This window comes from Brienomyrus brachyistius, chromosome 9 (genome assembly GCF_023856365.1).
Source record: "Brienomyrus brachyistius isolate T26 chromosome 9, BBRACH_0.4, whole genome shotgun sequence".
NCBI lineage: Eukaryota > Metazoa > Chordata > Actinopteri > Osteoglossiformes > Mormyridae > Brienomyrus > Brienomyrus brachyistius.
This window is the reverse complement of record NC_064541.1, coordinates 18,480,458-18,495,112: the sequence shown is the minus strand read 5'-3', so window position 1 is coordinate 18,495,112 and position 14,655 is coordinate 18,480,458. Positions and strand designations below refer to the sequence as shown.

At 44.4% G+C, this 14,655-nt stretch overlaps 1 protein-coding gene across 1 annotated transcript in view; it reads right to left on the bottom strand.

Annotated features, from left to right (window-relative positions):
- Positions 1–14,655, bottom strand: part of LOC125749385 (thrombospondin type-1 domain-containing protein 7A) — an 87,324-nt gene that overhangs the window by 53,353 nt on the left and 19,316 nt on the right. Inside the window, exon 2 of the mRNA XM_049026599.1 lies at positions 1,449–2,280. Within this exon, the coding sequence (XP_048882556.1) occupies positions 1,449–2,280 (832 nt within the window). The remainder of the gene's footprint in view (positions 1–1,448; positions 2,281–14,655) is intronic.

The following is a 14,655-nucleotide window of genomic DNA, read 5'->3' as shown; positions in this document are numbered from 1 at the left end:
TCAGCCCATCAGAGACGAGTCTCCATCCGTTCATGTTCTAGCAGATCTGTATCGTTTATTCGTGCTCCCAGTTTTTCGTCGGGTTTTTCGTCGGCTAAGTTTTTCTTGACCAACCCACCTGGACCCGTATTGATCGAGCTGAACGCGTCTCGACCCACACGAGTTTTAGCAGGAATGGTCGAGTTCCAAGATTTCGGTCGAAGTACAAGTCGGAAAAAATTTAGCAGACCCATTCCATGTCTGAGTTGGTCGAGTTAAGACACGTTCTAGTTCCAAGGTTCTACAGTATTATAGAAAATACACACATGATGAGAACAATTATCAGCTACAAAGTTTGTCTCTGGGAAGCCAGGTTGTGCTGTGAAACCTGGAGACACACAAGTTCTCATTCAACTAAACCATTAGATATAGCTATTAATGGATCAGGGGTCATGTGGGGAAATACATAAAAGCCACAAGAATGAACAATAAAACAACAATAACACAATAAAAGTTGAATCATTTTCTAGTCTTTTAAGCTTACACGTCTGAGAAAAGTGTCTTCCACTTTTTTTGCTAAATGGTAAAAGAAGTATGAATATTTCAAACCAGAAATAAACATGTCACAAGATTAATATTTATGCTCCTAAGGGCATCTGAGTTATTCCTTTGAAATATTAGATTTGCTTCACTACCGAAAATCCAGCAACGAGAATGAAATAACGAATGGATTTAGAACATAGCTGATTAACTGCGAAAATACTGATGCAAAACACAAATAAACCATATAAAGGAAGCAGCGTCCCAGAGCCCCAGTCTGACACCGATGTCAGAGAGAATCGTTTCCCACAGTCTTCTGTGGCACAGATTCAGTTGTATCTGCTGGGTCTTGGTTTCCGTTGCTTTTCTCGCTTCCATGACATGGGAGATTAACCAAAATATCACACGGGGTAATTTTTAGCCGCTGTCAAGTAGCAGGAGAGCTACATTGCCGTCGCAGTACTGGCTGTGAGGTTAATTTATGCAGCGCTGCCATGCTGCTGAATGCGAAACTTGTCCTCCCCACTTGCTGTTAGCAGGCATCAAAAAGCAGAAGGGAGATGGGGGACTGACAAAGCAAGGGGGCAGCTTTCGAGAGGAAAGCAGGAGCCCTCCTCAGCGCTGAGGCAGTACTGCCCGTGCCTGTCCTCTATCTGCACATGCCTGTGTAGCCCAGTCAGTCTTAACACATCTTTGCAGTTTGATGTATCTCGTTACTTGCACAATATTTCTAACTCACTTTATTACATTTCTTATTCCTTATTGGAAAACCAACTTATTTCAGGTCATTTTAACTGAAGGTATATAAATTGAACAGCTTGTGTTTATTTAATATTGCCGTTTAGTTAATTATTGTAGTTAGCGATGCTGCCAGCCCTTCCCACTGTGTAGCTGCAGGGGAAGCATCACGCAGAGCTTCTCGTTCTCACCTGAGGGCATCAGTCTTGCCGCTCCTGTGGATGCACATCACCTGCCTGTTCTGGTACCCCACCTGCACCTCCCACAGGTCGCTCTCCTGCCGGTTCTGCCGGTTCCGGTTCCGCTTTTTCTTAACAAGCTCCCGAGCATCCGGGTCCTGTGACACCCCCCTCCCGCGATTCCTCTCCTTGCTTTTCCTGCGGCCGGTCTGCCGTGCGGGGCGGGAGTGCGGGAGCGTGCAGGGGCCCCACGGACCAGCCCTCAGGCTGTACTGGCCCTCGGGGACCCGGCACGCCGGGAGCTGGCAGGCGTGGAACTCTGTCAGGTTGGGGCACGGCAGGCCGCCGAAGAGAGGAGGTGCCAGAACAGCGCGGACGCGCCGCTGGAGGCCGGCGCCACAGGTCTTGGTGCAGGTGGTCCAGGGGGAGAACTCAGACACTACACAGTCCCGGGGACAAGGAATGAGGCACGCCTGCTCGAGCCGCGGTCTGGGCTCAAAATACTCGCAGATGGCGTCCTCTGCCGGGGCCCCGTCTGCCGTGTGGATGCAGGCCACCTCCCGGGTCTGGATGCCTTCCCCGCCGCCGGAGCACTCAGCTGACCAGCGCCCCCCAGTGGAGCGGAGGGCCACCGGTACACAGCTGTTCCATGGGCCCAGCCGCCAATCATACAGATCCCTGTGCCAGTCACAGACACGGAAGCAGCTCTGCTGGCTTTCAGGCCGCAGCTCCTGCGGGCAGTTGGTGTGCAGCGTGGTCCAGCCGTCCACATGGGTGCACCACACTGCCCGGCTCTGCCGGCCCCCCGGGCCACAGTCACTGGCCATGCATCTGCCCCAGGGCCCTGAGGAAAGAGGGGTGTCATGATAATGAACCAATAAGAGGAAAACCCCTAAAGATGAAATTGCGAGCTGCTGCTTCAACTATAATTTCCTCATCCATCCATAAATTCATCCAGCTTCCGTTATTGCTCATCCAGTACACGTTTGTGGTGAGCCTGCAGTCCCAGGAAGCCTAGACCACCAGGCAGCAGATGCCCGGAATGAGGTGCCAGTCAATCACAGTGAGATTTACCCAGTGACTGAAAATATTAGTATAACCCCTAGAGATATTCAAAATTTTGCTCATATTTACATTTAGATTAATTTCATCCTGACCTTTTTTATGGGTCCCATCACCAGTGTGACATTATTTTATTCATGGTAAACAGACATCTGGCTTAAAAAGCTTGACAGATATTTCCAAAATAAACTTGAATTTAAAGAAAGATGTAAAGACACATATCTTTTGTGTACGGCTGAAACATTCTCTACGTCCTTGTCTTATTGTGAGGGAAACGAGATAATTTGGTAATACTAGGTAATAGCTGCACTGCATAACTGGATTACATGTTTTAAAATGAGGACCAGGGTTTCTCAAGCTTGCCAACCATATGGTCTGGCTGTTCATGTTTTATCAAGTTGGTGGTACGTGGACAAATTTTCGCAAAAAAAAGCGAAAATATTTTTTTCCAGTCAATACAGATAATTATCGCGATATAATTCAAGTCATTGTTTTTTAAGGATGGATTTTACCATAAAAATGGAATTGCTCTCAAACTGATTCAGAGGATGAAAAAGGCAACAAATTGAATGTGCTCCTAACTGAAGCTGTAGGGCGTAACATTAGAAAACAGTGCGGTTTGTTGCTGCTTCTTTTCTCTGACTGCCTCGCACTGCCACACCACCAGTGTCTTTCACTTTGTTTATCTGCAGTTGTGGCTGCCGAGTTGTTGCTTTCTTCATTGATACCTGAAGCTTCCTCTGAGGGGGTGCTTATCTCTTCCATGATGTGACCAAAATAGTCGTATGTGGCCAACTCCGTACTCCGTCAACTCAGTCAGACCTAGTTGTCCGTTATAAAAAGACATAGGTAACGTCTGGGACGTAAAACGAGCATGCTTGCTATCAAGCAAAGCTATAACAATAGTGCCTCCTTGTCTTATCGACGATAAATCAGAATAACATTTATATCTCCCAGCCCTATCCTTCCTGTAAATGTCCCAGACTGAGGAATTTTCCTGGACCACCGACCTCTGGTTGAGAGACACTAGTCTTGAATGTCTTCAGCATTGGTTTATGTTTGGGTGGAGGGGCTGCTCCAGAAATCGCTACATGCTTCTCTCTCAAGCATAAGGCTTCTACTGCTTGCATTCAAAAAAGTGAAAATCATGCCAGTAATCCCACTAGAAGATGTGAAGAAGTATTCACTGTTTTGCACCAATTAAGCACCACCCACGGCTGTATTTTATCTTTATCAATTTATTGCCACAATTAAGCAATTTCTAGGCTGACACAGAACTTTCCAAATGGGGATTTAAGGCTTGATGTGGATGGTTATACAGTACAACCTACCTCTGTAACCTCTGTAACCTCTGTAAGTTTCCTTGGATAAGGCCATTTTCCCCAGAAATGTTAACAGCAGTGTGGGTCAATGCTGGGATTCGTGTAATTTAGGCCCATGTCACACATGGCACCCAATTGAGAACACAACAGTAATGCTAGTAATGAAACAATGCCATAATCAGCAATTAGCTTTCGAACTGAAGTCATCATTTGGGTGAGTGGAGATGCATAATTAGCATTTCAGTCTGCCGTCCTCATCACCAGGGAGACAACCTAAATATGAGGCCATGCGGAGTCACTGGCCAGATCCGCAGCTCTGCTTGGCCAGCCTCCAGTCTCCTGGATGTGCATGTAAAGATGTCAGTGAGTATCTCAGCCAGGCCTGTACATGCATGTCCTCAGACACTCTCTACAGCATATTTCAGCCTGTTTATTTGTTTGTTTACTGTCCAGTTAGCAGCAAAAAAAAAAAAAAATGTGTTAGATGTTTCTCACAAACGTCCAACGTGTATGAGCTCACGCATGGCTGGCGTTCTGGGACAATTCAAGCACATGTACACAGGAAAGCACTTGCTATTCACGCACGGTATTATGTGCTTAGCTTAATAGCTGTCAAAGATGAGGCATCTGTGATAGCGCATTCAAGAGAAAAAAAAAAAACTTTTTGCCTGGAGCTAATCTCCTCTGCCATTTGTCAAAGTAAATGAGACCCATGCAAAATCACTTCGCCAACAATAATGTGATTTCTGTTTCACGCCTCCGATACCCCCCTACGGTGCCAGCCTGTGCGCTCCTGCCAGAATTTCACTATGGAAATGCGAACCAGCAACGGTGCTTTGCTTCCCACCAGTAGATCAAGCCAACGAACAAATCTCTTGACTCGCCCTCCTGAACATCAGTTAACTCAAACTCGGTTTGCAGATGGAGCCTGCATCCTTCCTCCAGAAGCTCCTTTTCTATCCTTAAACAAGCCTGAAATGTCTTGATTGCCTAATTTTCCCAAGAAGTCCAAATATCACTGCATGAACAGCTCTTGCCGTCTTCGGGAAAGCAGGCACTCGATCTGAGACTGTCTGAGTTGGCTGGAAAATATGCTAAACTGACGTGTCATTATCTCATTATAGAGCTCTGTTGTGGGGAAGGGTGTCCCTACAGGACAAACCCATTTTTTCTTAACACCGGCGGAGCTCTTGCAGTTCCTCGACCCCACATTATCATTGATGTAAAATCAGGTGTTTCCTCTCCTGATACTCACTTGACTGACCTTGAGTCCTAGGGATCATGTCCCATTATAAAATATTTATAATCAACATGAGTAGGAGCTCTTAAATGATTCAGATACCGCATGTGATCCATGAGGCGTGTCACGAGTAATTAAGGGCAATGTTCACCCAGCAGGCCAACCAGTCCCCCAGTCCCTCTTCACATTCGCGACATTGTTCAGTTCAGATCAGAAGCTGGGGGGTGGGCCAGGCTGGGGTGGGTCCTTGTCCCGGCATCTGGCTCCACATTTGAGTACACATGCTTCTTTTTACTAGATTCCCAAGTGTCACACGTGCGTTTTAAATAAATCGTGCACAGCAGCCGTGAACAGAAAGTGTACGTGTCCTGGCATAGTGGCTGAGAGACGGCAAGAGATAAATAAAAATCCGCACGGTGACGGACTAGGAGACTGAAGCGCCGCACGACACCAGCTTCTGACGGAAACAGCCGTCGCAGCGGGTGGATCTCAGCTAACTCGCCGCTCGCAAAACGAGCAGGAGCGGGACGTTCCCTTACCACCCCCACCCCCCCGGAGAAGCCGATAACATAAAAATGGCCCAGAATCGGTCTGCTTCAATTTTCCATGCAGGTCAAGTACCGCGGTATAGTTAAGGTCATCAGTGGGGCTTGATTTTCTGAAAGGCATGTTTTCATAAAATCATTCATATATATTCAATGCAATGCCGGGTTTGCATGACATTTAAAGAAATGCATATAAAGGCGTGCTGAGACATCAGACAGTATTATTTTGCACTGCACAGCACTGTGGTATAAGTAAAACAGTTCGTTGAGAGGACAGCCCTTATCCCCTTACGTTATTCTTAAAACCACTATTTCATTTTGCCCCTATCTAAATATATAAAAATACTACCTGAACATGGACACGCAGACACATATTGAGCTCAAATGCATATTTATGTACCTTTGATAAGATACTAGAAAGTGAACGAAAAGCCGGGTGCCGGGCTGCTGGGTTTTTTTCCCGCTCGCCACGGCGCCCCCTACAGTTGAGGTGTGGCTCATCTCTCCAGGTGGTCGATCAGCATCCCCGTAAGCTTCCAGAAGGACTTCAACCTCTGAACTGTCACGAAGGATTTCCCAGATAAATAAATAAACAAACAACAAACGACGGCACTTAGACAGAAGTCTGCAAAAAGCACGCATGACTGACGGCTAAAGCCAAAGTGGGGATTAAACATGGACGTTTCTGTTTGGTCGTAGCTGACAGTTTTATCCTAAGCGACTCGTCCGGCTTACAGACAGGCTGCGCCGATTTCTGCCTCTCAATATTTAAAGACGTCATTTAGCTTGAGGATCTGGTTCATCGGTACAAGAGAAAAGTTGAATGCGCTAATCTGCAGCAAGTTCCAAATATAGTCTGCCTAGAAATTATGACCCCAAAATTGCGGCTATCGAAGAACAAGAATATTAATATCTTATTTACAATTGTTTTATAACATAATTTTCTACACCCTATTTATAGAAATTCAAATTAATCAACTTTTTGAAGGAATTAGGGATTGATTTCACCTATAATTTCAGTTCCATCTATAACTATAACTCCCCACTGTAAACAGACAACTATAAACCACTGCAAAGTGCTTCATAACTGATAAAGCTGAAAATATACTGGGATAAGGAAAGCAACGCTGAAAGCGATGCCGGTGTTTTTCAAGCTGAAGGTTACACCGCGTTAAACCCCATTTTCACAGCAGACGAGCGACATGTCATTCTTGATTGTTTGACAGGCACCCAGGAGGTCTGCAGTCAGCACTAATCCATCTTCTGTTCTAAGAGACACCCCAGGGCAGATCGCCCGCGTCTGTGCAGTTATCGGTGTTCCCTTCTGGAGACACAGAAGGCACATCTGTACTTGGTGTGTCCGGCAGTCTTTAAGTAATGCGACTGGCAAGGAAATTGCTCTCCCGCTGGGAGCCTGCCCGCAAACCACCCACGCCACATTCATTATGAAGCAATGGGATTTTAAAAAGGTGCTAAAAATGGAGAGGTGGCATAACGGGACGTTTCCTGAACACGCTGACCCCTGCAGGCGGGTGGCGGACCCCACAGGGTAATGCGTTCAGTAGGCAGCAATTGACTATTCCCAATTTGGTGCCATACAAAGTTCATTAATTAGCTGCAACTTTCCACTGGAAAGACAGTCGGCAAGGATACCGGTTTTAATGACTTTATTTTGTGACAAATGTTGCACGAGTGCTTTTTTATTCCTTTTATTTTTCTCCTGCATTTTGTCTGGATACTTATGCAGTCTTCTTAAAGGATGAATGCATCATGAAGGTGTCCAGTACCTCAGCAGGTATGTAGAAGTACACCTGCTGGACCATGTGCTCCGTGCAGCAGAAGGCAGCTCAGTTCCAGTTACTGCTCAGAACCTTTAGCTGTCGTGACTCAGAATCTCGTGCATAAAACTTAACCACCAGTTCTGCTCCACTGGGGAGAGAAGGTTGAGAAATGAATGTGGTGAGGAAGACAGGGTCTGTGGCCTTGAAGGAGAAGTGGTGATGATGGTGATGATGGTGTTGATGGTGATGATGGTGATGATGGTGATGATGGTGTTGATGGTGTTGATGGTGATGATGGTGATGATGGTGTTGATGGTGTTGATGGTGATGATGGTGTTGATGGTGTTGATGGTGATGATGGTGATGATGGTGATGATGGTGTTGATGGTGATGATGGTGATGATGGTGTTGATGGTGTTGATGGTGTTGATGGTGATGATGGTGATGAAGACGAAGACTCTTATGGTAGCATACTGGTCAGTGCTGCAGTCTCACACTTCCAGGGTCTTTGATCCAATTCACATTCCCCCAACTGTGTGTGTGGAATTCTTGGAACGTTCTCCATGTGTTTCCATGGATTTTTTTTTTCTAGCGGACCAAAATCTTTAGATGAATCTGTATCTCTAAATCGCGTATAGTGTGTGATTGAATCCTGCGATGCACTGAGAGCTTCAAAACATGCAGCTGAATGACTGAATTGGGTTTGTAAACCTGGTAAAGACATTAATTAGCTAAGCTCAAGAGAAACATTTACAAGACAAAGATATACTGTGTGGAGAACAGCACCGAAATAATATTTATAGGGTTTATTAAAATGCAGGAAGAGGAAAAAGAGTCTAGGGTTAATGAGGCTAAATATATAATGTAAAATATAAAGACTCTTTCTCCCCTGAGCACAGCAGTCCAAATGAACCTCGTCTCCTGGGTGCGCTGTGAGATGAACATGCCGGAAGTCCCTCTGCTCTAGGTGATTAACAGAGACAGCACTGCATCCGCCATGAGAGAATGTTCTCATATGCAAATAACGTAGCGGAAAAAAAAAAACTCAGAAAAGCAACCAGCTTGTGTACGTGATGATTCTCAGACTTTTAAGACAATGATTCATAACCGATCTGTGAAATTTCACTGTGAGGGATTTCCAGTGATTCTGCCTTAATCCCAAAGTAGGAGAGCTAAGCAACGGCATAAGGGGGGAGCATCAGGCTTATGGACACGCATGCATGTTACCGGTGGGTGGGGGGGACGTACTGTTTCAATAAAGCCTCACATGCATGACGTATGATCAGAATCAGAATCCTTTTAACTGAAAAATAAGAGGAATGTGTGTTGGCGAATGCAGTACACGTTTTAAAATGCAATAGAAATGAAAAAAGGAATACGAATGTGCAAAAAACAAACATGTAGACATAAATATTGGTGAGACGACCAGATGTAAGGTGCAAACAGCTTTGGGGTTTTCGCAAAAAAAGCTTTTGAAATATGAATAAATGTAAATCAGTCCTGTAAGTGCCAGGGTACCTTTTGAGGACAATGGCCTGGAGAAAGAAGCTGTTGGCAGTTAAACCATGTGTCCGGTGCCCTGCCTGCTTTCATTGAGAATGGAGGAGCTGGAAGATGCATGGATGGTCTTTGTTTCATTCATAAAAGTGGGGAAAATAAACACTTATAAAACCCTATTGGTTTGTTTGCTGGTGCACAGTGGCCATTACAGTATAATGAAAAGTCTCCCTTATACATCACACTTCAGCGTGTTTGTGGTGTTACTGCAAGGACTAAATAGAGAGGATTTAAAAACAAACAAACAAATAAAATTGCAAATATAAATAGCAGGCAGATTCCATTGTAGAAAATATTAATACGGGGCCTGCTCATCATGCACTGTTGACTCTAATTTAAAGAGGCACTGCGATGGACCAATCTCCCCAAGGGATTAGCAGGAGTACAGCGAGACCTCGGTTTTTACTGCCACTGAGGAACAAGCCTTTAGGGGGAGAAAAATATCTTGCCCTTTAGATAAAAGGCATTAGTCAGCAAGGGCCTGAAGTGGCAGGTCTTACATGATGGGCTTCAGCTGGTAAACAAGGTGAAATGTGTTCCAGTGGAGCAGATAGGGAGCAGCGAAGTTTGGGGGGGTGGGGGCTGTCAGTCTGTGGTATAGAACAGAGTGCTGGGATGCCAGGGAGACAGGGAGTCCTGGGGTAACTTCCTGTAGGATGTTTGTAGGGGGGTTTCACAGCCACACTACCATCGCTCTGCTATATCTGTCATGCAAATATAATTTATTAATAATAACCCATCTCCAGTTCTGCATTTATTTTCTTAATGATACCTCATTAAGAAACGCCAATATGTTTATGGTAAGACACTGCAGCAGAGATGTTTGTGCATATAGTATGTCTATGTGCATGTGTGTTTTTTCACACAAAGCTGAGGCCTTCTTTTAATTGGAAAGGCTTTCTGTTGCCGGGGTGATGTGTGACTCTGTTGGTTAAAGCTCAAGTCTTATAATCAACCAGTTGCTGGTTCAAATCCTAAACCTAGCAGAGTGACTCGACCACCTTGGGCAAGGCCCTGAACAACAGTCGCTAAAAGGATTGGCTGCTTTCTTAATTGTATGCTGAAAGCACCTGCCAAATATATAAACATTATCTGTTAGTCTGGAAACCACTGGCTATTAGAGTGAATTTGTTTTCTGCAGTGTAAACAATTCAATCAGACCATTACGTCCACCTCTTTATCAGAAAAATTACCTGACAGTCCAGCCTGTACCTTTTTAAAATCCATCATCCTCTGCAGTGCACGAGAATATTTTCACCAATTTGGTAAAATTCACATTTCTATGTCCCTCATGAAAAGAATTGCACACCTCTTGCCAGGGGATGCTGAAGAGAGTCCCAAAGACTCCTTTGCTCCTGACAATGAGCGTGCAGTGGTACAGCTGTGACATACCCTCACACCTGTAGCTTCACAGGTGCCACTGACTAGGCAGCCATTCAGGATTCACAGAGGGCCGGGTGCCACTGACTGACTAGGCAGCCAATCAGGATGCACAGAGGGCCGGGTGCCACTGACTAGGCAGCCAATCAGGATGCACAGAGGGCCGGGTGCCACTGACTGACTAGGCAGCCAATCAGGATGCACAGAGGGCCGGGTGCCACTGAAATGGTGGCAATTTGCTGAAACAAAAGCAAGTCAATCCAATATATGATAATGTCCATATAATGACTTTAAAATCACACAAAGAGGAAAACCAAAGTACTTGTGAACAAAAGATCTTGAAATCCAAATCTTGAAAGAAGAATGTTTTTACCCTGTAAAAACAATGTCAGGCTCATGTACTGGAATAAAGGTCGAATGAATATTTAAAAGTGCCAGATAATCTGTATTCCCAACCCATGCAATTAACCATAGATTACAACTGGCAACACACTGCCCAGTGAGGTACATGCCAACTGTCAACTGGTCACAGTATGCATTTATATTGCAAACAGCTGCACGGGCACCTACGACTAAAAAAAAATCAGCCTTTATTTTGATTTTTAAATCAAAACAAAATGCTATCACAATTACAAATGTCCCTATTTTAAAAATATAATAATAAATAATTTAGTATTAACCATGCATAATTTTCTGCACTGCAAGGTTAGTTAACAAAGCACATTTCAAAGAGCTTGCTGCTCCGTAAAAAGAAGCAGACATGTCTATGCAGTTCATGAACCTGCCACTAGCACAGACTTCATTTCCTCTGAAAATATCAGGACCACTCTGCTTGAGTACCCTTTAGCCAGGTATTTTTACCTAGCTTGCTGGGATAGCACATCCAGCTGCATGAAGGGGCAAAAATGGCACATATCTGGGTGGAAAGAACATATCCAATAAGGGATTGTTAACACAGGTTAATGGATTCTGTTACTAAATACAGCTCACCACAAATTTCCAGCAGCTGGATATCACTGGAGGCTACCACTGTAAGCCCGTGCATGATAAGCCAAAATCCTCGATAAGCAGCCTACAGCTGTCAGAAACTCAGCAGCAGGAACACGCGAGCCGCGACTTGGCATCATAACAGAATGTGATTGCACAGTCGCCTTATAGTACCACAGCTGAGTGATAAAGAGCATCTCATCAGCCACCGATAGAGAGGGACCCCGTTTGATGAGCTTGTTTACAGGAAGATCTGAACTTCTTTGTAGATCAGAGCAGTGGATCAAAGAGCATGAGCGTCCCGTGAAAAGCCCACGGAGAGCTGGGCCTCCGTCTCACCGCCTTCGCCCATCCCCCACTGCCACCATCTCTCTTCGTCAATGGACGCTGAGCGGAGCGCAGACCTACATTCGGGATTCTCGGCTAGGCTGTCACGAGAAGATGAGCCCAGATCCAGTGGCGCAAAAGAGACATTGACGTAACTTTGGCACTCGACGCAGTCTACTGCGTAGAATCATTGGGAAGGCGCCTCGTACTCCGTCTGTGAAGATCTCTGTTCGGAGAACGGGCGGCAACCTGTAGGACGCTGGCTCGGCTAGATAAAATTACTCGAAATAATAACTCGCGCAAAGAGCCGCTATTAAACGTAGCTTAAGGAACTGAGGCGGCGGTATTAGACGACTCTTAGTGGGGCTCGTTTTAAACGTCTCCGAGATTCACGGCAACCAACTACAGCTACAAAAGAACCCTGCAAAGGAGGCTCGGTGGCCTCGGAGTTGTGCTGACGTTAAACTCTCCGCTTTCATTCCTCATGTTTTACAGCGAAGCTAAAGCTCAGGCTTGAGGTGTTTGCCATAACGTACATCCCTGCCTCCAATTTATGAGGTACTTACAAAGTTTTAGGAGGCTATTATGACTGGAATGTGCCTTATCTCAGCCGGTATTATATGCCACTCAAGGCTGAAACCCTACCACCGTATTACTGTACTACAGTATTACTGTATCAGAAGTGTCATATTTAAATAACATGCAAACGTCCTATAAGGTTAGCATTATATGGTCATGAGAAGATGAAAGACACTAAAACCCTGCAGATGTATATGGACTACACAGTCAGAAACAAATCAAGTATATTTCAAGGTAGTCTGAGAAAGGATTAGCAAATAATCCACAAATTCGCTTTCAGAAAGAAAGAGAGAAACAGTGGCAGTGTATATAAATCTGTAAAATATTTTAATATTTAATTGGTTTCTGAGATACTGGTATGTGTCAACATACTGTGGTTAGTAAAAGGCTATCCATTTTCTATTGTAATTTTTTATATAACTTGGATTTCAGCTCCAAGGACAGGGGTAATATGTTTATTCAAATAAAATAAACACCCAAAATAAAACAGGCAAATGCTTTTCTGCTCATGTTCTTGCTCCCTTTGATTTGTCACTTACGCTGGAATCGTTCCTGTTCTTACTTTGCCCAAATGACAAGTGGCCTCAGGCATCATCTGAGTCGCACAAAAAATGAGGCCCAATCCATCAGGAAAATATTTGACTGCTCGGAGAGCTGACAGTCATGTGCTCTCCCACTCCATCAATCTCCACGTCTTTGTGCTTTTATTTTTTTCCGATTTATGGAAAGCATGCAGATGGATCGGGGCTTCTCTTCCGTGCGTGTGCTCGGCAGCTAATTGAGTTTTCCGCGGCATCCCGGCAATTATGCGCAGCTGGCATGTTTGTTTGGGAAGCCGTCAGTGGAGAGAAACCGACGCGTGCGCATTGGGTCCTCTCAAGGCCTCCTCGGCGCCCCCTCTGGTTATTAAAACCACGCTTGAAAAAGCCGCCGTAGCCTCGTATGCTTTCGAAGAACGCGTAACATGGGAGCAATACGGCAATAAGTAACATTTCAATGGAAATTAATAAACTAACAATCTATAACCATCCTGAAGAAATTGGAACATGAATTTAATCCTTTAGGCCTAAATAATGAATAACCTTGGCACCCGTATTTCCCAACCCCATTTTATAAAAGCTGCTCAGACCCTGACTGGACATTCTTAACTTTTATTCATTAAGTGACTGTATTACATGCCTTTTAACACTGTGAGTCAGTATGAAATTAGGCATTTAAAATGTAAATTAACTAAAGGAATTTCATTTATCCTCATTTTATTTTATCGGATATTCATGCCCAACTAGAACGGAACAGACAGTCATGAAGTATTTGCAGTTTTCTATCGGATGCTGATGCATTTGCATTCTGGGAGTGTTTTTGCAACGTTGAGTGGATGTCCAGGCTTGTACTGCCTGTGCTCAGACACCAGTCGCCGTACTTCCCTCCCACTCCGTTTGTCCTGTCGAGCCCCAGGGAGAGTCACACATCCGATCACTGCACATTCTATGTAGCCTCTGACTCTTTTCCCCAGAAGAATATGCATATTGAGATGAGATCTCATAGCTTTTTATTTCTTTTTAAAGCATTTTTTTTTTACTTTTGAGTGACATGCATATTAAAATCTCACAGAAGTCTGCGACAGTCAGAGATGTCGTATTTTTCTTTCCAAGTTTTAAGCTTCTACTTCTTATATGTGACTCATTATTTAATATCTCAATCTCTTTTTTACGCACTTAAGTTCTCCAGTAGCAATACTAGGAGAAATGATTCAAGCCTCAAAATTACTTTAGTTAAAAACACTAAATCTTTCCAATGATAATAATAATTCCTTTGGTTCATGCCTGACAATACATTTTGTGTCTGTCTCTTTAAGAACGGCGGCATTCACCTCCTGTGATACTAATCAATGACAGACAGCCTCTCCTACACATTCAGACTTACCACCAAGCTCTTAGAATGAGCTAAAGACAGAATTAAAATGTAACTATACTTAAAAATAATAAAACTATAGCTGTGATATATCAGTTTATAGCAATTGCTATGTGCATAGACTTAGGCCTATGTGTTTAGCGTCTTGGTTTTCTCTGTTCCTGCTTGTCACGTTCCGTCTGCTCTAGGACCCATGATTGGTTAGAATTTCTGCCAATAGGCGTTGCTCCACGAATAGCCTGTGATGTGGGAGGAGCGGAAATTTCAAACGTGACTGAACCTAGAGTTCGTGAGCTGGCTTGGCTGAAGCCCACAAAGATCTTATTTGTGTTGGCTTTATGCTCTGTGTTGTATCAGACTAATTTTATCTTGCACATATGCATGGGTAAAGGGACCTACCAGCCAAGCTGTGTACACCTACACCCACAGAGTGTTGTTGTCAAGCTACACTAGGAACGCGGGCGGGTGCAAACCCATGTGAGTTATGCTTGAGTAGGAGTTCAGGACTTTTTCCCTTTCTTGATAGTA